At 45.9% G+C, this 26,145-nt stretch overlaps 1 protein-coding gene across 2 annotated transcripts in view; it reads left to right on the forward strand.

Annotated features, from left to right (window-relative positions):
- Positions 1 to 26,145, forward strand: part of LOC119843244 (bMERB domain-containing protein 1-like) — a 68,621-nt gene that overhangs the window by 19,425 nt on the left and 23,051 nt on the right. For both annotated transcript variants that reach the window (XM_038372340.2, XM_038372341.2), the window contains exon 2: positions 3,390 to 3,507. In XM_038372340.2, the coding sequence (XP_038228268.1) occupies positions 3,390 to 3,507 (118 nt within the window). The remainder of the gene's footprint in view (positions 1 to 3,389; positions 3,508 to 26,145) is intronic.

Consider the following 26,145-nt stretch of genomic DNA (forward strand, 5'->3'; position numbering starts at 1 on the left):
CATCCCCATATGTCCCTCCACCCCCAATCAGCCACCCCTCCTCTCGCCGTCCCCATGTTTCCCTGCACCCCTGCCCCATCCCCATGTGTCCCTGCACCACCACATCCATTCAGCCCCTGCTCCAGTCTGTCCCCCCCACTAGCGCTTCTGAACCACAGTCTGTGTGCCCTCCAGAAGCCCTGTGTGCTCCACGCTGTCCCCTGCACCCCATATCCTGTGCCACCTCACTTGCCCCATGGATAGGGTGCTGTGGGGTACATACCCTCTCCTCCTCCCTATCTGCAGCTTGCTGCTCCCACGCAGGAGTGGCTTCCCTCTGTTTTGCACCACAGCAGCCTCTAGTGGGCAAAAGGCGTAACTGCAGCACCACTCTGGCAGAATGTATTTTCTGAAGAGAAAAAAAAATTCTGCAGGGGACATGAATTCTGCATGTGCACAGTGGTATAGAATTTCTCCAGGAGTACTTCATACAGCAAGTCTAGAGCTTCACTGCTACAAACCACAAACAACACAGAAGCTAGCTGTGGTGTCATCCCGTAGCCAGACCATTTCTGCATCCCCTGTTCAGCGGGGTCCCCAGAGAGGGACAGAGATTTTTATTCATGCAGAATATAAATTGTCCAACAAATGAGGTCTGGGCCTGCAAGATGGCTGTGTGGGGGTCCCCGCCAGGCACCCGATGGCCCTCTCGTCCTGGAATGGCAGACTCCAGCTAGCTGCACCCTTGGCGGGGCGCTGCTAGGAGAGAGATTGGAGGAACACAGTGGGAGGCTGGGTTATGTATGTTGCATTTCTATTGTCAGGCCCGGGCCCCTCTCCAGTCAGAGCACAAAATGGCAGTGGGGTGGGGGAAAGCTTAATCAGTGCAGATTCCATTTTGTGAGGGAGGAAGCAGCACCTTGCACTGGGGGCTGAGGGTTAGCAATGGCACCAACTGATTCTGGCTCAGATCCTGGCAGGTAAAAGCTTTTCAGGGCTCCACTCGGGGGCTGAGCACTTTGGAGACAAATAGAGGGAAAGGATTTTTGTTTTTTTTAGAGTGGTCACAAGGCGCTTGACAGCCAGGGATGAGGAGACCCAGCCAGGGCTCTGATCCGTGCTCTGGAGCTGAGCAATGCGCAACAATGACTCTTCACCAAGCACCCCATCCCCACCCTGGCCTTAGGAGACCACTTGCCACTAAAGATGGGCCCAAGATCACAACTATAGCAAAGTCCAGAAGGAAGGGGTGTTGCGGGGGGGCAGGGGGAGGGAAAGGTTGGAGCTAGGATCTTGGGCTGGGGCCATCACTGAGGCATCTGGTGCTGGCCACTGTCAGTCACTGGATTCACTGGACTGTGGGTCTGATCCAGTCTGGCAGTCCCTATGTCCCCTATTCAACACGATGAATAGAAGTTGTTTGACGACATGTTCATAACAAACAATGCACAATTGATTTAGTTCTTTAAACTGGAGGGAGGGTCTTGCAATGTGCAGATGTTTTTCACCTTGGCTCATAGGTTTAGTCCTTGGAACAGTAAGTGCCAGGTAACTCTTCACGTTGTCCCTCTACAAACTTTATGTTGTGTATACAACTGCTCAAACGCTCCTCATGCCCTAAAAGTGATCTAAGCAGGATAACTGAAAGCCGGGTGTGTCCCTGCTCTTACCATGTTTCATGGCAAAAAACATGGTCTATGTGCCTGCTTCATCTCCAGCAGGCAAAACACAAGCACTTTAGGATTATCAGAAGACTCAGAGATGCAGATTCATTTTCCCCCTCCAGCAGTTTTTATCTTATTAATTGTCTTGCTGCTTTATGGAGCATGAGGTCTCCGGTGTTTTTAGTATTTGTCATCAGAATAAAGTCTGGTGACTCATTGGCTTTGAAAGAATAATTAGCAAATCTAACAAAAGAAGGGAAAATGACAGAGCTTCCTTAATGCTCGGCCTCTCTGGCTTGCCTGTTTCAGAAGCCTTCCGTCACAGTGGGCCCTTCATGAATATTGCATACTAGTTAGGAGGAGAGAATAGCTACCTGAGTCAGCCTTGATGGTAATCTGGGTGCTGAGCAGAACCGTTCCAATGAGGGGCACATCAGGCAAAGTCCAGGAAATAGAAATAAAGGAGAAATCCAGCCCCCCAGCAGCTTTTCATGGGTACGTTGATCCTGACTCTGATCACAATCTAGAGTGGCACCACTGAAGTAGCACCAGATTTAGGGCTCCGGCTTGCAAGCTGCAGAGCTCTCTTGCCCCAATCCAGCAATGGACCTGAAGCCATGAAGATCTCCACTGAAGCAATGGGCTTGTCTACACAGGGGGTTTATTGTGCACTATGATACACCTTCTTTAGTCTACTTTAAAAGTGTAGAAAATTCATTGTGTGCTGAGTTAGTGCGGTCTCATGTTTGTGTGCACACACTGCTTGTTCGTGCTCGCTTGGCAGTCCTCCAACAGCTATCCCACACTGCTTTGCATGAGGCCAGGACCAGCCAGGCTGTTTACATGTGCGCCTTCCACAGCACTGGGTCAAGTTGACTGTTGTCACCTCCCCATTTAAATGCTGGTGTGAAGCCAGGGTTGGTCTCCTTTGCAACACTGTGCCAGGGTAAAGGGGGCTTCCCATGCCAATATATTCTATTGACATCACTGCAAGGCCCCTTTACACTTTCAGAACGTTGCAAAGGGATCTTAGTGTCAATGAGAATTGGGCCCAATGAGCTTGAAGTAAGCATGTGCGTAACTTTGCTGGCTTGGGGAAGAATACGCTGCACTTTGCAGGATTGAGCCTGTACCTGGGTGTCCTGGAATCAGTGTCTGACCCAGTCTCTCCATGAGTTGTTTTCCTACATCTATAGGTTCATAGACAATATGGCCAGAAGGGACCATTGTGATCATCTAGTCTGACTTCCTGTGTAGCACAGGCCAGAGAACTTCCCCGAATTAATTCCTGTTTGAACTAGAGCAGATCTTTTAGAAACATAGCCAATCTGGATTTAAAACTTGTAGGTGATGGAGACTCTACCACGATCCTCAGTAAGTTGTTTCAAAGGTTAATTACCCTTACTGTAAAAAAAATGCACCTCATTTCCAGTCTGAATTTGACTCGCTTCAACTTCCCGCCACTGGATCTGATTATACCTTTGTCTGCTAGATTGAAGAGCCCATTTTCAAATATTTCTTCCCCATGCAGGTACTTGCAGACTGTGATCAAGTCGCACCTTAACTTTCTCTTTGTTAAGCTAAACAAAGGTACAGGACCATTCCTGGCCTTTGCAAGGGCTTCTCTGGGATTTGAACAAGAAACCTCCTTGTTCCAAAGCAAGAATCAAACCCCTAGATCAACAAGCCACTTTTATCTCTTGTCTCCTGCTTTCTAACCCAATTCATTTCATGTTTCATTTGCAGAAGAAATTGTTTCCATGGCCGATTCGACTACAACCGTGGATGACATAGAAGGGGAGCTCTTTAAAATCGAGAGGATAAGAGAGGTCCTGGTGAGAAGGGAATCAGAGCTGAGATACATGTGAGTAGGTTGCCAGCTTCCTGTCTCCTCCTTTGGATTTTCCTGTGAGTTCTTCTGGCCCCTGGGTGGTGCATCAGCCATTAGAGTGAAAAGCATCCCTAGGGAACTGCAGAATGGGTCACAGCTCAGGGGGGTTTCCTCATTTGAAAAGGAGCCCATCTGGGAGCGAATCTGGCTCGACATTCAGCACTTGTGAACAAAACCAGTCATTCTGTCAAAATTAACAAGATTCCTGCATTGTGAAAAACACCCAATGGAGTTGGTGAAAAATGTCACTGAGAAATTCTCCCACCAGTGTTTCGTGTGCCTGGTTCAGTGCCATAGCCAGTGCCTGACGCAGACTGGGGCAGTGACAGTAAGTTGTCCGGAGCTCAACCCAGATGTGAATGAGTTTTCCTCCTGCATAACACAGGCTGTAGAATTTTGCCTAGTAATCCAGGCATCAGGGCCACCACTTCAGGTTGAGGTAGAGCACGTCTTTTAGAAAGAGAAACCCAATCTTGTTTTAAAGCCGTCACTTGGTGGAGAAAACACCACATCCATGGTGAGGTAATGGTGGTGGGTTGGGGGAAAGCAGCCAGAGGAGAAGGCCATAGTCATATCAGCCTTTGATTGAGGGAGTGAATCCACCATAGGCCATCCAAATTGGCAACTTAGGGGTGAATTTTGGCTTCTGGACACAAACTCTAGGATCCCCATGAGACTAGACATTTTGTGTTTTGGATGCTTTTGTTTCTGCCACCACTCATACACCACAGTATTGGTGGCTAGAGCCATTCATTCGATCCCCGTGATTTGCAGGAGCAAGGAGTGTAAAGGGGAGTTTCATCTTTCATTTTTAAGTGTAACCCTTCTGCCAGGTGGAGCCATCAGCAACAAGGGCCGGTTCAGTATCTAGGGGCTCCTTTTCAACAATACAACACAAAACCAACTCAAGCCCCCACCTAGTGACCTGGGACAATTACATACACCCCCTGGGTGCCTCTAAGAGGCAATACTTCCCCTCTTGTAAGCACAGAGTCTGTGTGAAGCAAAACCTTTTAATAAAAGGAGGGAAGTAAAACAGCATTAATTTGCTCCAATGAGAGACTGCTGAATTGGAATTAATTTGCAAACTGGATACAATTAACTTAGGCTTGAATAAAGACTGGGAGTGGATGGGTCATTGCACAAAGTAAAACTATTTTCCCATGTTTATCCCCCCCCCCACCTGTTCCTCAGATGTTCTTGTCAACTGCTGGTAATAGCCCACCTTGATTATCACTACAAAAGGTTTTTTCCCCCCTGCTCTCCTGCTGGTAATAGCTTACCTTACCTGATCACTCTCGTTACAGTGTGTATGGTAACACCCATTGTTTCATGTTCTCTCTGTATATAAATCTCCCCACTGTATTTTCCACTGAATGCATCCGATGAAGTGAGCTGTAGCTCACGAAAGCTTATGCTCAAATAAATGTTTTAGTCTCTAAGATGCCACAAGTCCTCCTTTTCTTTTAGCATTAATTTGGGGAAACAACACAACTAGGATTCATAAACATAAACCATGAACAAAAGATTCATCCCCAAGTAAGTTGGGCAGTGTCCTTTTCTCCTTAGGGTCTTAAGTCCAGCAACCCAAAAGTTCCTTTAATGTGCCTGTCCCTTCTCTGCACCCCACTCACAGTTGCTGTCCTTGGCCAGTGCAGCCCCAGAGTTCAGAGGTTCATCTGCAGAGTTCACCTCCCACCCTGGATAGAACAGAGGGTAAGGAGGCACAATACATGCTCTGCTGCTCAGGCACTCACTTGTCACCCCAATGGCCGATTGCCATACCTCTCTGTGGGGCTTTGCTCTGGCCCTCTCCACCAACCGCCTTGCTGGCCGTGCCTCTCCACCAGCTGGCCACTCACCAGGATGTCTTCAGGGCCCCCCCACTTAAAACAGCTCTCAGTGATTTCAGCTGTTAGTGGGGGAGCCTCACTGCTGGTGCATACTGGGGCAGTTTCTTGCAATAGAGACACAGTCCCAAAGTAGGTCTAATACTTAGACCTAGATATCAGAGATTTCAGCTCTGCAATACGTAACAAGACTCTCAACTCAGACTAAATTAGCTTTTTTATTTTACTGTAGAAAGAGACAAATGGTGCCTACAACCCTTAAACAAAGCCCACACCACCAAGCACAACTATCCCTCTCAACTTATTGGGCTTTGGAACCCATGTCCCCTGCCTAACGACAGCACTTAAGTTGAGGGTGAGTCCCTCCATCGGGGTATGGCAGGTAGAGTTCTGCAGTCCTTGGTTCACACAACAAGGATAACAACACTTTATTACTCCTGCCCCAATAACAAGGAGACTAGGGATCCAACACCAACCACAACTGATCATTTGGGCAAGCAATCCCATCATGCTGAGCACCTAGGCAGGGTGGGAGTGCCCATGCAAACGAGATCAGCTCCTGAAGTCTTTTTTCACAGCTCATCACTAGATGTCAGGGGGAGAGCTCATTCAGACTCTGCTTACATAAGTTTGTAGCCCTTCCTCTTGTGAAGATTCTTCAGCGTGTCATCGACACAAAGCAATGTAGACCAGTCACTAGGACTGAAAGGAATAAGCAGCTGGGCTCTATTTCTGCAGCAGGAGGCTGGTGGGGGGAATGAAAGATTCACACACACAGTTCATATGTAAATGGAATCAGCTAAATTTGGGGTGACCAGGCTCAGAATCCTGACACCAGGCCTGTGCAGAGCAGTGTGATCAAGGTGGCCAGGAATCGGTTTTGACTGGTGGAAGTGAAGGATGGTAAACAACACAATTTTTCTGGCCAACTCTCAAAATGCTAAGGCTGCTTCTGCTGAGGGCCCCAAGGCCTTGATACTCAAGGATCCAACTGAACCCAGCAGGCTGTGACTAGAGCAACGAGAAGTATTTGTTTCAGAACCTGAAATGACAATGAAGCCATTACCCAGCCCAAGATCATTGGAAGATTTGCTGAGATTCCCCGCAACTTTATTTGCAACTATAACTCATGCAATCGCTTGCTGTCTGAGCACTAAAGGGGGAATTTAAACTGCCTGTATCAGCGATACAACAGCAGGAAGCTGAGATGTGACTTGGCTAACAGCAGAGATGAGCCTTCCCTTCACTTCAGAACCATGACTCACATGACAGGATCTTAACTACACAAGAAAGTTGCATTGCTAAAGCATGAGTTGGGAATTTAAACCAATATAGTTAAAGCTGTGCAAAAGGCTGAGGAAACATGCTTATTTCTCGAGCTTGTCAGAAGGCAGAATTTCCATTGCATGGGAAATTCTGAAATTTAAAAAATATAATTCCAAATTGGAACAAAAAGCCAAAATCTTGACATTTCCTATGGAATGAAAAAAATCCCAAAATTTCCATTTGGTTTCATTGAAATGTTTTGTTTCAGTAATGTCAGAACACTGAATTTAGACTTTTATGTTGTATTGAAACATTAAATCTAATAGATTATGCGGGGTATGAAATTTAATATTAAACCAAATGTTTTACTGTAATAAATGCTGAAACAAACCGTTTTCACTTTATCAGAATGACATGGTTGACATCACTGAAACAAAACAAGAAAGTCAAAAGTGTTCCCTTTGAAAATTTCAATGAAATTTGACAGGTTCTTGCAAAATGTTTTGATTTTAACAAACTGCATTTTCAGACTGAAAAAATTTCCACAAACTCTACCTATTTTGCTGCAACGGGATTCTATTTAGCTTAAGTTGATTTGGAACAAGTTTAATTAAACCAATATAAGCCATTCTTACACCAAAATAAGAGTGTGCATGCAGCCTTTGGGTTAACACTGTCAGTTTAAAGGCCAATTCATGTTATTTCGGTATAATTTTCTCATGTAGACAGGACTTAACCCCTTACTGGGGTGCATGGACCTTTACTGCAGCAAAGGGTCATGGGGACATGTAAAAGGGTAGGTAAGTATATTTGGTATTTCCCCCTTCTCCCGCCTCCACTGGTCTCCTCAGTGCTTCAGAGTATAATTTCCCCTTTCTTCAAGTCCTTCCCCAGAGGAGGGAGCTTTCCATGTGGCCCCCTGGGATGCAGAAAGATATTCTGAACTGGCCGGTGATGAGGGACAAAATGCCCCCACCCTGTTGGCATGTCCACAGTGATCCTGGCTGCTGTCATTTGGGGAGCATGAACTGGGGCTTGGGACGGGAACCTGAATCTAGCACAGCACATTAGTGGTCCGCCAAGAAAGAGGCACTCCCAGATATCCGTGTCTGTCTACATGTTGCTTTCATATAGCCACATGTCTTGGACATACCTGTTTCTGCACTGAACTGTAGCATCACTGTAAAGCCTCTTCCTAAAATTCTCCTATGCTTCCCCTACCCAGGGCCTCCTTGGGGAATCCTCTCTGATCAAATCAAGACAAAGGGGAAACACTGCACATGAAAGGCTTGATTAGCATCACTGCCTGATCCCCACCTGCGCCATTGCCTTTTCCTCCCTGATTCAGCACAGTGACTGCTGCAGCCTTTGCAGCCACAAGCCAAGGAAGGGGATTTTCCCTGGGACTGATTTCACTGCTGGACTCAACAGTCTTTGTTAGAACAAAATCCTGAGTCACTCCATGATTGAGACAGCTGAACTGCAATGCACATAGTTCTGGAGCTGCCCACATCTTTAATAGGGAGGTGTGGCCTATACAAACTGCAGGTCCCAGTTGATCTGAGCAGTGTACAGGGGCCTTACAGGGGGCCTTACAGAAACAGTTGCATAAGAAAAAGGCTTCCCCAGCTACTCTAGAGCTGGCATATGGGCTCTGTGTCAGCCCTGCTCCCCACCACTCACACAGAATGGGTATTGGAGGTGGGAAGTGGGAGGCAGTGAGCAGGGTTAGGGAGGGGTTGTAGTTAGTTTGTGCTGCCCTGCATTTATTTCCCACTCATAGAGGACCATGGAAAATAAACTATATGTTAGAGCAGCCTTTAGGGTGTTCTAACTTATACCAAAGGCTGAGCATGGCCTTGCATGGCCCCAGAATATGGGGAGCACAAAAATGGTTTGAAGCCACTTTAACCCACCCACCTTAACTCCATCTCTACCCCAAGCACAGGAACTGAGTAAGCACAATTTGGAGTCATGGAAGGATACCAGCCCCTCAGTCTGAACTACTAAGGTTTTGATGGCTTGTGTCAAAGCTGGTTATTTCACTGTAGTTTCACTTTACTTTCATTTGCTTTGCTTTTCTGCAGCACATTTGATCCAAGGATCTCAAAGCACTCTACAAACTATATCATTACAAATGATCAATCTAGTTATGCCATCCTACACTCTTCTGTAGGATAGGTATAATTCTCCCTATTTTACAGATGGGGAAATTGAGTCACAGAGAGGTGATGTGATTTACCCCACGTCACCTGCATGTCAATGACAGTCAGAAATAGAACTCAAGTGAGTCCTAGATCCAAGTCCTCTGCTCTAACCAGTAAACATACTCCCTTCCTCGGTGGGTTTTAAAACTTGAATTAACTCCCCAAGAAACAGTGGCATCTCCTGTGTGGTTTCTCTGCTATCTCAGGGATGTAAATAAGTCTGAGTTACTCACTATCCAAATTCTAACAGACTGGCTCATCCTGCTGGTGGAAGATTGCAGCATTGGGCCCTAGATCCAGTAGAAAATAACCTTATGTTCATTCAGGAATCACTGAAGTAACAACTATGAATGGTACGTGGCTATGAATGAGAGGAAGGTCAATGCATTTCATGGTGACTTTCTTATGTCCCTGTGTGAGGCAGAGTTCTAGGGGTGCAGACATTTAGGTATATAATGCAGCAGCCCGTGTTTGAACACGGGCTTCCCCTATTTTATGGGATAGCTCAAAACTCCATGCTGCGTCCTGTGTTCACACTGTGTCACACATTTGTACCAGTTCCACTAGGAGATTCCAAAGCAGCACCAGCAGCTGGACTTCCGCAGGCGGCTAGGCAGTCCCAGCTGAGCACCAAGCGCTTGTTCAGACACATTCCCAAGTAATGAACTAACCCCACATGACTTGGAGCTGACACGATGGCCCGGATCCCTCCCTGGGGTGTTCCAGTGGGCACCTGGGCATGTAAGTGCCACTGATAGTATCAGCATCTTTATGTGGGATCTGGACATCACATCCCTCCCTCTGTGTTTGAAAATTGCCCTGCAATTTGACTGGACTAAGAGGTGAACTCAGAATCCTCATTGCAAACAACTGCCACTCAGCTCATGAGTGCCCCGTTAATGGTGCGATCTATCAGCCATACGAATCATGTTACCCAGTGCACCCCATAGCCACTTTACAGCTCACACTAGTCTCTAGTTGAGTGCTTCAGGCAGGATCAGAGGAGCTGCTGTTTCTTTGGCTGCCTGAAAGCCACTTGACATGGGATTTGTTCTACACCCTGTGGACAGATCATTAAACAAAGTGCTGAAGGTGCCTGACAGGCACCTGTCACCAGCAGGATGTGCCAGATGAAGGACATGACCATGCTTGTATTGGCAGGGAGGGAAGGGGTCACAGATCCTGACTTGCATTTTTCCCAGTGGGTGCTCCGCGTCTTCTCACCCCTGCTCCTCCCTCAAGGTATCCCCTGCCCACCTGCCACTTTCTCCTCTCTGCCTCCCGAGCTGTTGATCAGCCGCCAGTCCTGGGGCTGGAACCATGGGTGCTTGAGCCCCAAAGCACCCATGGAGTCTGTTGCACGAGGCTGCCATTGCAGCATCCCTCATCTCCACCCTAAGCAAAGAGGCAATGAAACATTTCTTCCACTCAGCCCAGGAGGTTTCCTTTGCACGTATGTCTGTGACACAAAGCAGAGCTGACAGCCCTCGCTTCACAACAGCCAGGGTGAGTGGGAGCTGGTTATTGCTATGCTAGTTGGTCTGTGAGCGAGGAAGGAAGGAAAAGGCAGCCAGAGAATGGGTCTTTCTCCTAGTGTCTCTATTTTTGTTGTTAATTTCAGCACCGACGATTGCTCCTAAAATCAGAGATTACCTGGTAAACAGGGCATGGCATCTCAGTGTCTTTCATTGGCTTCACTCTAAAGCAGCTGGGACCAACGGAAAGTGGGGATCCAGGGTGCGATTCCTGCTGCCCAGTGGAATTCATAGCCCCAAGTTAGGTCCCCAGGCCTGGGGAGTCAGTCACTAAGAATGGGATTCACAGAAGCTGGCAAACGGAGAGGGCTGGGGGCTAAATTAGCCAGGAGTGAAGTGCCAAGGAAAGAGGAGTGGCCTAAACCCTGCCCCTCAGAGGTAGCTGGGTGCCTACGTCTGGGCTGAAGGGAGGTGCCTCCCTCTACGGGATTCACAGCTAGGAACCCTCTCCTGGAGTTAGACTAAGGCAGGCCAGAGCCAGTAGCCTAGTGGTTTGGGGACTCAGCTGGGAGGTGGAAGACCTGGGTACAAAGTCCTAGTTTGGAGCAAGGACTTGAACCCTGAACCCAGCTCTCCCCTCTTCTAGGGGAGCACTCAAACCACCAGAGTGCTGGGTATTCCGGGCTGGGCTCTCTCAATCTCTCCTATTGGAGCTGTTCCACTTTGCATAAATAACTATTCAGTGGAGCAGGGACTTGAATCTAGTTCTCCCATCTCCCAGGTGAGTGCCCTGGCCACTGGCTATTGTAGGAGACCCACCCCCAGCCTGCCCCCCAAATTCCTGACCTGCGCACCCGCAGCTGTCCTGTGTGCTCAGAGCATGCTGATCAGAGCAGGCCCTCCAGGCGAGATAGGCAGAGTGCCTAGGGTCTGAATCCCACTTGGGTTTGGCATGAATAAGGGCACTGAGCAGCTTTCCCAATTCCATTGTTCCATGGGCATCCTACTACATTACCAGCTGCTTTTCAGTGAAGTGTGTGTGTGTGGGGAGAAAGAAAAGGAGTACTTGTGGCACCTTAGAGACTAACAAATTTATTAGAGCATAAGCTTTCGTGAGCTACAGCTCACTTCATCGGATGCATCGGTCATTTGAGGCATTATGGGACAGCTCCAGAGGCCAATTACAGCACAGAACGCAAGCAGGTGTCTACATTGGCAATAGAGCACTGGACCCTCTGCGCAAATCATAGAATCATAGAATCATAGAATATCAGGGTTGGAAGGGACCCCAGAAGGTCATCTAGTCCAACCCCCTGCTCAAAGCAGGACCAAGTCCCAGTTAAATCATCCTAGCCAGGGCTTTGTCAAGCCTGACCTTAAAAACCTCTAAGGAAGGAGATTCTACCACCTCCCTAGGTAACGCATTCCAGTGTTTCACCACCCTCTTAGTGAAAAAGTTTTTCCTAATATCCAATCTAAACCTCCCCCATTGCAACTTGAGACCATTACTCCTCGTTCTGTCATCTGCTACCATTGAGAACAGTCTAGAGCCATCCTCTTTGAAACCCCCTTTCAGGTAGTTGAAAGCAGCTATCAAATCCCCCCTCATTCTTCTCTTCTGCAGACTAAACAATCCCAGCTCCCTCAGCCTCTCCTCATAAGTCATGTGCTCTAGACCCCTAATCATTTTTGTTGCCCTTCGCTGTACTCTTTCCAATTTATCCACATCCTTCTTGTAGTGTGGGGCCCAAAACTGGACACAGTACTCCAGATGAGGCCTCACCAGTGTCGAATAGAGGGGAACGATCACGTCCCTCGATCTGCTCGCTATGCCCCTACTTATACATCCCAAAATGCCATTGGCCTTCTTGGCAACAAGGGCACACTGCTGACTCATATCCAGCTTCTCGTCCACTGTCACCCCTAGGTCCTTTTCCGCAGAACTGCTGCCGAGCCATTCGGTCCCTAGTCTGTAGCGGTGCATTGGATTCTTCCATCCTAAGTGCAGGACCCTGCACTTATCCTTATTGAACCTCATTAGATTTCTTTTGGCCCAATCTTCCAATTTGTCTAGGTCCTTCTGTATCCTATCCCTCCCCTCCAGCGTATCTACCACTCCTCCCAGTTTAGTATCATCCGCAAATTTGCTGAGAGTGCAATCCACACCATCCTCCAGATCATTTATGAAGATATTGAACAAAACGGGCCCCAGGACCGACCCCTGGGGCACTCCACTTGACACCGGCTGCCAACTAGACATGGAGCCATTGATCACTACCCGTTGAGCCCGACAATCTAGCCAGCTTTCTACCCACCTTATAGTGCATTCATCCAGCCCATACTTCCTTAACTTGCTGACAAGAATGCTGTGGGAGACCGTGTCAAAAGCTTTGCTAAAGTCAAGAAACAATACATCCACTGCTTTCCCTTCATCCACAGAACCAGTAATCTCATCATAAAAGGCGATTAGATTAGTCAGGCATGACCTTCCCTTGGTGAATCCATGCTGACTGTTCCTGATCACTTTCCTCTCCTCTAAGTGCTTCAGGATTGATTCTTTGAGGACCTGCTCCATGATTTTTCCAGGGACTGAGGTGAGGCTGACCGGCCTGTAGTTCCCAGGATCCTCCTTCTTCCCTTTTTTAAAGATGGGCACTACATTAGCCTTTTTCCAGTCATCCGGGACTTCCCCCGTTCGCCACGAGTTTTCAAAGATAATGGCCAAGGGCCTACAATCACAGCCGCCAATTCCCTCAGCACTCTCGGATGCAATTCGTCCGGCCCCATGGACTTGTGCACGTCCAGCTTTTCTAAATAGTCCCTAACCACCTCTATCTCTACAGAGGGCTGGCCATCTCTTCCCCATTTTGTGATGCCCAGCACAGCAGTCTGGGAGCTGACCTTGTTAGTGAAAACAGAGGCAAAAAAAGCATTGAGTACATTAGCTTTTTCCACATCCTCTGTCACTAGCTTGCCTCCCTCATTCAGTAAGGGGCCCACACTATCCTTGGCTTTCATCTTGTTGCCAACATACCTGAAGAAACCCTTCTTGTTACTCTTGACATCTCTTGCTAGCTGCAGCTCCAGGTGCGATTTGGCCCTCCTGATATCTTTCCTACATGCCCGAGCAATATTTTTATACTCTTCCCTGGTCATATGTCCAACCTTCCACTTCTTGTAAGCTTCTTTTTTATGTTTAAGATCCGCTAGGATTTCACCATTAAGCCAAGCTGGTCGCCTGCCATATTTACTATTCTTTCGACTCATCGGGATGGTTTGTCCCTGTAACCTCAACAGGGATTCTTTGAAATACAGCCAGCTCTCCTGGACTCCCTTCCCTTTCATGTTTCAAATAGCCTGACGACTCTCGCCCAGGTGGGTGTTTTGCAGCGCTGCAACTGAGGAGTTTCTGCACACAAAGTGGCTGGCAGTGTGTACATGTCTGCAGTTTGAGCACAAAAAGCTGCTTTCCTGCACAGAAACTTGCCAGAGTAGACAAGCCCTAAGTTTACTGCTTAAGTGCAGTTTAAGCAGAGCACACATTCCTTTGTTTGAGACAGGCCTGTTTGCCAGACGCAGTTAGGAACATGTGTTTACAATACCATACGGGGGATCTTGAAACTTCACATGCAATGTTGCCGCATGCATTTTATCAGGACAATAATGACCAGCAAATTATGAGTTTTCAAATGATACCTGACCAGGCCTACTTTGTACAAAGATTATTACAATAGTGTGTAGGGTGTGGACACAGGGGTACATTCTGTCACAGTTGGGGAGGTGGAGATTGGGTCAAAGTTTAAGGGGCAAGGGTGGAGAGATGTTTGTCCTAAACTCTAGCTCCTTTCCCTGACGGCTGTGCCTATCTCCCTTATAGCCTGGTGGGTTAATGAGTTAACTGCACCAGTGAGTTAGCAGAACTCACTTGCCCTTTTCCAGCCAGAGCAGCGCTTGCTAACAGGGAAGGGTGTTTCACGCAAACTTCAGCCTAACTTTGAAAACTGCAGCCAGGATAACTAAAGACTCATCTGCAAGCACTGGAAGGCAGTGTGGCTGACTAGACAGAGTATCAGAGGGGATTAGGATTCTCTTCCAAGCTCTGCCATTGGCTGAGTGTGTCACTTCGGTGCAATCATTTCACTGCTGTGCCCCCAGTTCCTCCCAATAAAATGGGGCTGGTGGTACTTACCCTCCCCCACCCCTAAAAGGTTCTTTGAGGTCTGTTTGATGCAAAGGGCTGTGGAAGAACTAGGTCTTGTTAACAGAGCCACTCCCCAGTAATGTGCACAGCTGCTTTGTGTGCAGCTCTGCCTTCTGCAAACCAGCCCTCCTCCAGCCAAATCTCTTACCTCAGGAGACCTGGGTTCAAATATCAACCTAGCGTGACAGTGCAATGAATGTGGTAGCCTCGGGCTTGTCCTAGACCAGTCTGTTCTTCATATTAAGAAAATAACCATCTGTTCTCACTTGGCGCAGTCCAGTCTGGTTGCCAGCCTCTCTGCAGTGCGATAGGGCTTGTTCCATTACTTTTCATGTTTGCATATGAGACCAAGAATGTTTGTCTCCTCCTTGATCTGCTAGCAGACTCACCAGCTCAGCCAATAATCTAGTATTGACAATTGAGTCTCTTTAAATCATTAATGCCAGCGCTAGCTTTAATGGTGTATTTGATGTTTTTGTCAGTCTGTCACGAACAGGGGCAGGACCCAGTGCATGACACCGGCAGTTGGCCTTGGCTGTCTTAGAACATGATTAGAGACCTGAACACCAAATCAACTTACATTTCTTCCTATTTATTTCCCCTTCCAAAGTTCTCACATTCTTTAGTGCTGTCCACGACCTTCCTTTGTGATCGTCTCACTGTAGTGACAGTGGACTTAAAAACAAGCCCCACCACTATAAACCAGATTCCCCAGTGTAGCCCCATTGACTTTGGTGGAGCTATGCCGGTCTATCCTAGATGAGGATCTGGCTCAAGGAGTTGTTTTCAACATGTTGTGACAGTGTCCTAGTGCTGATCTTGGACTCGGAAGACTGAGGGTCTATTCCTGGCTTTGGCCTGCCAGGTGCCCTTGGGCAAGTCACGTCATCTCTCCATGCCTCAGTTGCTCCATCAGTAAAATGGAGATAATGATGCTGACCTCCTTTGTAATGCACTTTGAGCTCTACTGATGAAAAGTGATGTATACCAGCTAGGGATTATTAGAATAACCCACTGAGCTGAAACATCTGAATTTGTAAAATAAATACTTACCAAAGGGTGAGTTCTAATCCCCCAAGGGTGGATTCTCAGTTACACTAAGGCCACTTCACACCATTCAATTTAAGGGGGGGGTTTAGAGTGGGGGTAAATTTGTGCTGAGTGGTGTAAAGGTGCCACAGTGTAAATGCCAATTAGGCTCCCAGTGCTTTACCATCATGGAAAGAGCCTCTTGCAATACCTGCAGGCCAGGTGATCAAGTGAGGGTTTCTATGGGGCATTCAAAGGGAAAACATCAACTTAGTCAGGGAGCAGAATGTAAGGAGCCAAATCCTGAAGCCCTCTCAATGTGTCCTCAGTCCTTAACCAGACAAGCTTCCAAAAGTCAGCACAGTCACAGAGCGGGGTGATGATGGCCTTGCCTCCCCCCCGACCTCCTGGCTCTGGAGTGACTGCACTGGAGAGGCCATCTCCATGTCTGTTCCCAGGAAGCAGTGCACTGCTGACTGCGTACAAAGCCAGGAAGGTTGGGCGAGTAATTTTGCCTGAATAGGACCTAGTCAGGACAGGACTTAACCCACCAGGATTTTGTGGTTTAATTTTTATTTCCATTGAAAAGAGTTTTTTACGGCGCCATTTTGCTGCAGCTTTGGGATCCTGGATGAAGATACCTTGTGCTAGTGCAGGAAAGGTAGGAAGCAACACTTGCTAGGGCAGGAAACCCCAGCAGCCTCGTTTCATCACTCAGACTGAATGAGATGTATTAAAAGAGAACTGAACCTCTGTGGTGAGAAGCATTTAAGCAATGCCCCAGTCTCTGCATTATAGGGTGTGGCACGCACAGTGGGAGTGCAGGCAGGTATGTAGGGGCAACAACCACCCTCTGATTGAACCAGGGACTTTCAGTGCTGCAGTATAGACATCTACCACTTGAGATAAAGGAACAATTTCATTAGTTGATAGCAGTAGGAGGCTGTTTTCCTCTAGTGGATTAGCCATTAGCAGGGGATGCAATACATACTTTGCCATTATGTTACATGGGCATACTTTCAGCTGAAAATATGATCATCATCTGTGGATCATGCTTACCATTCAGTTTAGGACAAGCCTAATGCATAAGCTGGGCTTCACTTGCTTGAATATGATAAAGAAGTCAGTAGACTGGGCAAAAATCTGTAGCCATGAGGTGATCAGCATATGGGCATATATACTACCAGGATACTCATCACCATTCCTACCAGGGCTGTAATGTACCAGTGTGCATCTATGTACAGCCCTGCCCTCCAATGGAGGGAATGTTCTTGACTGTGTGTTTGGGCCTGGTTCTGCATCTGTGGAAGTCAACAACAAAACTTCCAGGACCAGGCCCTTTATTTGTTACTGTGTCTTGCTTCATGGTATTTTACTGGCCAGGAAAATGGACTTCAGTGACAGCAAAATAGCATTTCCTCTGTAGATCAGCTCCTTGAGAGGTTTATGGGTAGCAGTGTCCCCCCATATACTGCCTTCCCTTTTTCCATGTACTCCCTTCCGTCTTCTGCACAGTTGTAGGAAGCTGCCCATGGTGTTGTCTGTGTGTGTAGCCCTCTGGTACATTGTAGCAAAGCCCTGTGTGGGGGAATGGGGGGTTGCAGTAGTGCACTGAAGCATCGTCGAAGCTAATGGCCAATATAATCAGCACCAAGGACTCAGTTGAAAATAAGACAAGCATTTGCAGTATTTAAAACAGAAGCAGTATGATTGTAGGGGAGATCAAAGTCTTTTCTCCTGTGTAGTTATTGCCATGGTAGTCTCACACTCTGGTTGGAGCCTGGTTTCCCTGGCAGTGTAGGTGACTGGACAGCATTTTACTTTAACCATGTTTCAGAACCATCCACTAGTGCCATGTAAATGTCCAAGCCTCTGTCGTGTTGCAAGGACATACTTAAGAGTTAGGTAAAACTATACTGAAGACCAAGCTGTTGTAGCAGTATAGGGGGACCACTGTGTTTTTCCAGGATCTTCCAACATAAGAGGCACTCCTTTATAAAAGGTACAAACCTTTCACTTCTGGAGGAAGGGGATTCAAGTCCTGTCTCAGATTATAGGTGATGTTGAAACTCATGCAACACCACCACCATAGGAAAAAGAAACTGATTCCCACATGGATAAAGCATGCCAGCCACAGTGCAAATAATGTATGAAGGCAGAAAAGTTAGCCCCGATGTGCAGTAACAGACAATACTCCCTAAGAGCAAGAGGGGCATGTTACAGTTGCTCTGGAATCCATGACGTTGCGGTTCCCTGACTTTTGGGCATGTACACTCTCAGCCATGATATATGTATGTCGTTTCAGAATGGTATGTTACACCTGATGGAGTGTATATTATAATGTTCCTGCGTGAGTTGGACAGGTGAGACCAAAATGGCTGTAAAGAGAAGACAAGGGGTTAAATTTTCAAAAGGGCCTTAAGTGCCTATTTCAATGGGAGTTAGGCACCTAAATATCTCTTAGGATCTGGGCCCAAGTGTATACTCACTTTTGAAAATGGGACTTAGCTGTCTAAGTCACTTAGGCCATCCAGTGCTGAGCAGAACAACATCTAACTACCTTTAAAAATCTGGGCCTAAGTGACTAAATCCCTTTTGAAAATGGGACTTAAGCTACTAAACCACCAAGGTGCTTTTGAAACCTCCTATGAGGTTTTTCATAGGAGTGGGTGGGTGAGATTCTGTGGCCTGCGCTGCACAGGAGGTCAGACTAGATGATCAGAATGGTCCCTTCTGACCTTAGTATCTGTGAATGACAGGGCTCTTTGTTTAACTGGACAATCCTGAAATGAGAGGCGATTCCAGCAATGAATATACAGTACTAATACACCAATGACTGTCTTAATTTTTCATTTAAAGAACCCAGAGACTTATGCAAATGTTTGCAGAAATTCCCCCATCGACAGTTACAATGGAGCATTCCTTACTGAGCAGTTAGGCAGTGATATCACTGCTTATTGTGAACTTTGTTATCATGAAAACCTGCTAGTACTCGTTTCAATGCATTTGAGTAGACCTCCGTTCTTCTAAGAGTATGTCTATACTGCAATCACAGGATGTGATCACAGCTCATGTAGACATACCTGAACTAGCTTTAACAGAGCAAGGTCAGGTCCCAGGCCAGTGAAGCTGTGGCAGCGTGCACTTCAGCACAGGCTGCACAAACCCACCGGAACTCTGGGTAATTACTGGCTGGACTAGACTGTGCTGAAGCAAGCGTTGCAGTGGGTTTACTGCTCCATTAAAGGTATCTTGGGTTTGTCTGCTCAAGGTGTAATCACACCTTGTGTTTACAGTACAGACATTCCTTAAGAGAGAAGCTTCACCTTTGGCTGTGCTAGATACACTTGCTAAGGTCAGGTTTCAGAGTAGCAGCCGTGTTAGTCTGTATTCGCAAAAAGAAAAGGAGTACTTGTGGCACCTTAGAGACTAACAAATTTATTAGAGCATAAGCTTTCATGAGCTACAGCTCACTTCATCGGATGCATTTGGTGGAAAAAACAGAGGGAAGATTGATATACACACACAGAGAACATGAAACAATGGGTTTATCATACACAATGTAAGGAGAGGTTTCAGAGTAGCAGCCGTGTTAGTCTGTATTCGCAAAAAGAAAAGGAGTACTTGTGGCACCTTAGAGACTAACAAATTTATTAGAGCATAAGCTTTCGTGAGCTACAGCTCACTTCATCGGATGCATTTGGTGGAAAAAACAGAGGAGAGATTTATATACACACAGAGAACATGAAACAATGGGTTTATCATACACACTGTAAGGAGAGTGATCACTTAAGATAAGCCATCACCAGCAGCAGGGGGGGGAAAGGAGGAAAACCTTTCATGGTGACAAGCAAGGTAGGCTAATTCCAGCAGTTAACAAGAATATCAGAGGAACAGTGGGGGGTGGGGTGGGGGGGGAGAAATACCATGGGGAAATAGTTTTACTTTGTGTAATGACTCATCCATTCCCAGTCTCTATTCAAGCCTAAGTTAATTGTATCCAGTTTGCAAATTAATTCCAATTCAGCAGTCTCTCGTTGGAGTCTGTTTTTGAAGCTTTTTTGCTGAGGGATAGCCACTCTTAGGTCTGTAATCGAGTGACCAGAGAGATTGAAGTGTTCTCCAACTGGTTTTTGAATGTTATAATTCTTGACGTCTGATTTGTGTCCATTCATTCTTTTACGTAGAGACTATCCAGTTTGACCAATGTACATGGCAGAGGGGCATTGCTGGCACATGATGGCATATATCACAGCATCTACCAATGTGCTTAGAGCTTATGCTCTAATAAATTTGTTAGTCTCTAAGGTGCCACAAGTACTCCTTTTCTTTTTGCTAAGGTCAGTTCAGCTTCACTAATGTTAGCAATGCGGGAGCTAGCGTGGATAGGTTGCTGCCAGCACTTTAAATGCCATGTCAATTGTGTGCATTTGATGTGCTCCTTTTATACCAATGACTGGGGCCTGGCTTCCCCCTCAACCCAAATGTCCATCAACTTCCAGGCAGTTATTCCTGATTTGCACAAGTGTGAGTGAGAGACCAGGTCATGCTCATTGGTCCTTGATTACAAATCACACTAGAAATCATCAGAAGTTTACACATAGACTTCTTAAGGTGACACGTTAAATTCCAGTCACGTTTGCTGGGGGTGGGATGGGAGAACGTTTCCTGGCCATGCCCATTTACATCCTGCAGAACTGAAAGGGTTAATGCATCACTGATCAGAAAAGAAATTGATAGCCACTGGTCCCTAGAATGACAGAAGAACACTTTTCATAGATGTGTTGAAAAGCGCCTTGGGGGTCTGATCTTCCTGCACAGTCTCAGAAACTGTGCCTACAATTACACATTATGCACTGAGCCATTCTTTTGTTATTTATCGTACATAAAAGATAAAAGCGCTTTTCCCTTCATTGTGCTTCCAGAGTAGCATTAGTTCTTTGGCCTTCATGTTCCTATAGGGGGTCAGCCAATGGTACAAAACAACAATCGTTCCTTGTGTGAGAAAAATAATTGAATCTCCTTAACGCCACATTACGGACAGAAATAATCTCACTGAGCACTTACCTTCCTGATTCTAAAGGACTAAATACAGCGATGCAGAACACAGGAGAATTTCCATCAATAGTCACCCTGTCTTTGACTTAATTTTGCTATAATAAGATTAAGAACCCAAGGTCACCTCTACCAGTGTGGCACAGAGACTGGGAACAGCGTGTGGGCTACAGGGACCCTGCTTAAAGATCATGAAAAAGCCAGTATGAAACTGGGCCACATATGCTAGACACAAAATCATGGAGGAAGGAGGAAATAGCGCCAATCTGTTTAGCTCTGCTGAGACTGCCCCTGGGAAATCGTCTTCAGCAACAGACAGATCCTCAAAAGTATTTCAGTGCCTAGCCCATTCATTTGAGGATCTGGGTCCTCATCATTAGAAATATATAAACTAATGAAAGAGAACCGAGAAAAGAGCAAGGAAAATATTTAAAGGGCTAGAAGGATTCATTTATGGGGGACGATAAATGTCTATAGTTCCCTCCCACTGTAAATACATGGTTCTAAAAATTAAAAAGACTGCACTAGGCGTGCTCCAGCCCCACAGCCTGCCCCACTTCTTCTTCTTCTTCTGGCTGATGGAGATGTAGAGCAACAACTATAATTTTACATTTAGGTGGGTAAGCCAGATAATTGCGTCAGGAGTAGTGGAGTGAAATGATCCTTCCTATTTGTGAATCAGGCATTGAGTCATTATATGTTCCATGGTCTGTTCTGGGTGACCACAGTTGCGCACTGGAGAGTTTTTAATTTTCCATTGATGCATCAAGTAGCCACATCTGCCATGGTTTGTGCGGATGCCCTTTAGGGTTTCCTATAAGTTTTGTGGAAGATCAAAGCCAGAAATCTGAGCCCTCATGGAGCCTCACACAAGGTAGGCATAGCATGAGAGCCCCGGATGGGAGCATGTACCAACAGCAGCCACCACTGTACTGGGATTCAGTAGGGAACCGTGATTTCAAGTTGCAGCTCCTCAGCTGGCTGGTATTGATAAATGTGTGCCCGTCCCAGCCCTGAAAGTATCATTCATCCTGTCTACAAATAAGGTAACTGAGAGGTACGACAAGGTCACTTCTGACAGAGCTGGGCATTGACCTTAGATCTTATGGGCATTTCTATGCAGGGATGCTCGGGAAAGTTCAAATGAACTAGGAGCTAAAAGTCTGTGCTGGCACACAGGTGTAATTCATAAAGTCATGCAGCAAAAAATGGTGAAGAACTTAAAAAATTGGTTGGTAAGAGAACATGAATCCCAATGAAGCCTAAATGTGGTGCTATTCTGAACAAAAAGAGCTCTCAGCCGGCTTGCAGCTGTTTCCATTGCTTCATGCTGACTTAGAGGACTAGAATGGCTACCAAGTAATGTCTGGGGTTACTGTGTCTACTGGTTGTGTTGTGTGGATGGTTGTGTCGATTTGTGCGTGGGTTGTGTGTTGCTAGGAGAGTTGTCTTGATTTGTGCAGGTAGCAAATGAGGAATGTGTGCTGTGGTGAGGGGCTACTTGTGTTTGTGGTTATTGTCTACTGGTTGTGTTGCTGTGTGGGTAGTTGTGTGGATTTGTGTCTAGGGCAGGTTGTGGTGGGAGATGGTTGATGCATGCAGGTGGTAGTTGGGTGTATGGGTGTGGCAGTTGGGCCAAGTAATCCACCATTTGTGCAAGTCTCTCGCCTACAACCAATGAAATTGCTGTGTACAAATTAGGTGTAAAGTAAGGGTCGTGATTGGTTGAGTCACCTATGATATCACAATGGTCTAGGAGCCTTGGCATGTCATAGATACATGCCTTCCTGTTGCTGGCCACTTCACCATAATTCGTAAAGGCAAAATGTTTGGGAACTTAAAAATTGGCTGGTAACAGACAGTGAAACCCAATGATGGTTCAACCTGGTGATATTTAGAGCTCTCAGCCATGCTTGTAGCTGTTTCCAACACTTCACACTGACTCTTCATAGACAATAGGCTTCAGTGTGATAATCCTGGAATCTTACTGTGTAGATTACCTAAAGGTGTGCAGTTAATCTGTGAAAATTAAAGCACATTAAACCCCCATGTGGAAGCTCTCTCTCAGAAATAAAATGGCCTTACTTTGCTGTGGCTTCATCTTCTGATACTTAAGTTACAGCAAACTAAGGCTACTTTACTGTCACATGGGTGGTGGAGGGAGTTCATGCACTTGAATTTATGTGCATTAACTTCCCAGCTTTAATTCATTCATCTGGGCACCCTCAGAAGGCAAATCTCATCCACTCAGCCACACTGCCTATCAGAACCAATGTGCCAAATCCATGTGACTGGCTTGCTGTGGGTAACCACTGGACACTGGCCTCCGGAGGCAAGAATAGGACAGTAAAGACCCAGGGTTGCTGAGTCCCAACACTGCTCTGCTGTCTAGCAATTAGTTGTGTAAGCCACTGGCAAAGTGTGCATCATGTCTCCCTCTAGTGACTGGTCCACATGGAGGAAACAACCTATTGCTGCACAAATAAATCCTTTATCTCAATTGATAGAGGGCTTTGCTGTAGATCTAAAGGCTTGGGGTTTTAGCCACGCTGATGACCTATGCAGAGGGATTGGCACGATTCCACAAAATGGAATTTCAGGATGGGATATTAAAAGACCTAAGGAAATTAAGTGTATAGCTCCCATTGGCTTTCAGTGGAGGACAGATACCTAAAGCCTCTAGTGCTTTTGAAAATGCCACCCTCTGGGGTTTTATTTTTTTTCAGTTTTCTTTTTTTAAAAAAATAGGAAATTACAAACAAAAAACTACATTAAAGCATATTAAGATTGTAACCTCAAATGCTCCAAAATTAGGGAATGCCAGAATTAAGGTTGCCTGTGCAACCTGTTCATTTGACTTATTTATCCTTGTGCATTATGATATAAGGTTGGATTTTCAAAAGTGCATAAATTACTGAAAAGCAGGTTCTTTTTAATCCTGCCTTGAGTCTTTTATTACATGACTGTATGCTATTTATTCTACAGGAGTCCTTATTAATTCATAGATCATAAGGGTTGGAAGGGACTTCAGGTCATCTAGTCCAATCCCCTGCTCAAAGCAGTACCAATCCCCAATTTTTTTGGCCCAGATCCCTAAATGACCCTCTCAGGGATTGAACTCACAACCCTGGGTTTAGCAGGCTAATGCTCAAACCACTGAGCTATCCCTCCCCCCATTCATGGTACTGGATAGTCAGTGAATGAGTCAGAGGATTGCAAGAAGTCAAAGGCTGTTCTCTGTGTTTAAGGCACTGGACTGGGACCCAGAAAAGCTGAGCTCTATTCCTGGCTCAGACATAGAATATGGGACTTTGAGCAGGACCGTACTACAATGCATGTATAACTTGAGCTGGTGGGACTTTCTGATAGAATGATTTTCTGGTGGCAAACGCAACTTCTGCATAGTCAAAATATTCCACAGAAAAATTTTGATTTTGCTGAAAAGTTATCAAATCCAAATGAAATTTTTCATTTTCATGCGTTGGTTTGACCCAAATCAGAATATTTCACTTTTTGACCTGACCCAAAATGTTTAGTTTCTAATCAAGTTTAACAAAACTTTACATTGCATTTTACTGTTCATGGTGCGTTGCCTTATGGGAGTTGTAGTTCTGGCTCCCATTCTCTCCTATGGGCTAGGCTCCCTGTAGGTCTACAACTTCCATAAGGCTATGTGCTAATTTCATTCTGACTGTGTTGTGTAGTGAATCATTGGTATCACATGATTCTGGGTGTATTATGGGATTTGTAGTCTGACTAGGGGGCTGGCCCACAGGGGAAACTGGAGGCATCAGGGTCCTGACAACTCTCATAAGGCTCCAGACTTATGTGACTCCCATGATGCATCACCATACGAAGATGGAGTTTAATGTTGACATGACTGAAAATGAAACATTTTGGGTCATTTCAAGAAACCAAAATGAAAAACCTTGATTCCTGCAATGCCAAAATGTTATGTTTATGTCAGAAATGTCAGAATGACACGTTTCAACATTTCTGAATCGAAATACTTCAGAATTTCTGTACCAAGGAAACTTTTGAAATTTCAGCTTTTCATCCTGTTTTGCAATGAAAATATAGTATTTGGCAGAGCCCTCACATGCTACCCATCATGGATAAATACCACGCAAATGGTATATTGGTGGTAGTGAGTTTGTCGAGTCTGAGCCAAGAGTTGCTGGTAAAGAACAGGTTTCAGAGTAGCAGCCGGGTTAGTCTGTATTCGCAAAAAGAAAAGGAGTACTTGTGGCACCTTAGAGACTAACAAATTTATTTGAGCATAAGCTTTCGTGAGATACATCCGATGACGTGAGCTGTAGCTCACGAAAGCTTATGCTCAAATAAATTTGTTAGTCTCTAAAGTGCCACAAGTACTCCTTTTCTTTTTGGTAAAGAACAGTGAACCCTTTTGCTAGCTGGCACGAGAGCTTGCAACCTAAATAAAAGTTACTATGTGACAAGAAGTGGAATGCAACAATGAGGCTTGGGGAAACATAGGAAAGGAGGGCCGGGGTAGAGAAATAAGGTTATGAGTTTACTTAGGACTTGTCTACACTTAAAATGCTGCAATGGTGCCACTGTAGCACTTCACTGAAGATGCTACTTATGCCAACTGGAGGGCTTCTCCCATTGGCGTAGCTACTCCACCTCTCTGAGAGGCAGAAGCTAGGTCGATGGGGGAATTCTCCTATTGACCGAGTGCTGTCTACATCAGGGGTTGGGGTTGGTTTAACTGCGTTGCTTGGATTTTTCACACCCCTGAGTGATGCAGTTGTACCAGCCTAATTTCCTAGTGCAGACCAGGCCTTAGCTTAGCAGGATTCAAACACAGAATTTATATAAATACTGTAGTGTGAACATCCTGGGTTATGGTAGTAAGGAATAATAAAAACAAGAATTTTAGAAGGGGTATAAACACACCAGATTCAGGGCACAAGCTACTCTCTAATGGGGCTGGAATAAATTTTCCCTGGAGGCAGGTTATCCCGTATCTGCCTACTACCTTGCACCTGCCTCTGAAGCATCTGGCCCGGATCTGATCCATTCTGGCAGTTCCTATGTTAAGATAGCTCTGCACAATGTCCTCCTTCCCACCCCCACCTCCAGTCGTTTGCTTCTTTGTTTTCCCTAGCCTAGCAGCAATTATTTTTTGTGCATTTTGATCTATTGATAGTATTTTGAAGGCACCTGTCATTATTAAGTGGTCATGGCAATGCAAACTTTTTTCATGCAATCCGAACTCTGTGCTTAGCTAGTACACAAATGAGTGGGATGGGTTGGAGAGATGTTAGAGAGCTGGCTTCCTGCTCAACCTATGCACAATTCTGGAATTAGCACCTCTGCAGCTAGTCAATGGCTAGCACAGCAGCTGGAGAATACTTTTTAAAACAAGCTAAACTCCCCCCCCCCCTCATTATTTTATTTGAGCTTGTTGCCATCCAAAGAAGTCAACGAGCTGCTGGAAGATGACAAAGCCCAGAGGAAATATATATATTTTCTACAGCTGGTATATTTTGCTTGAGCAGCTC

The sequence above is a fragment of the Dermochelys coriacea genome, chromosome 14, assembly GCF_009764565.3.
Source record: "Dermochelys coriacea isolate rDerCor1 chromosome 14, rDerCor1.pri.v4, whole genome shotgun sequence".
NCBI classification, from domain to species: Eukaryota; Metazoa; Chordata; order Testudines; family Dermochelyidae; genus Dermochelys; species Dermochelys coriacea.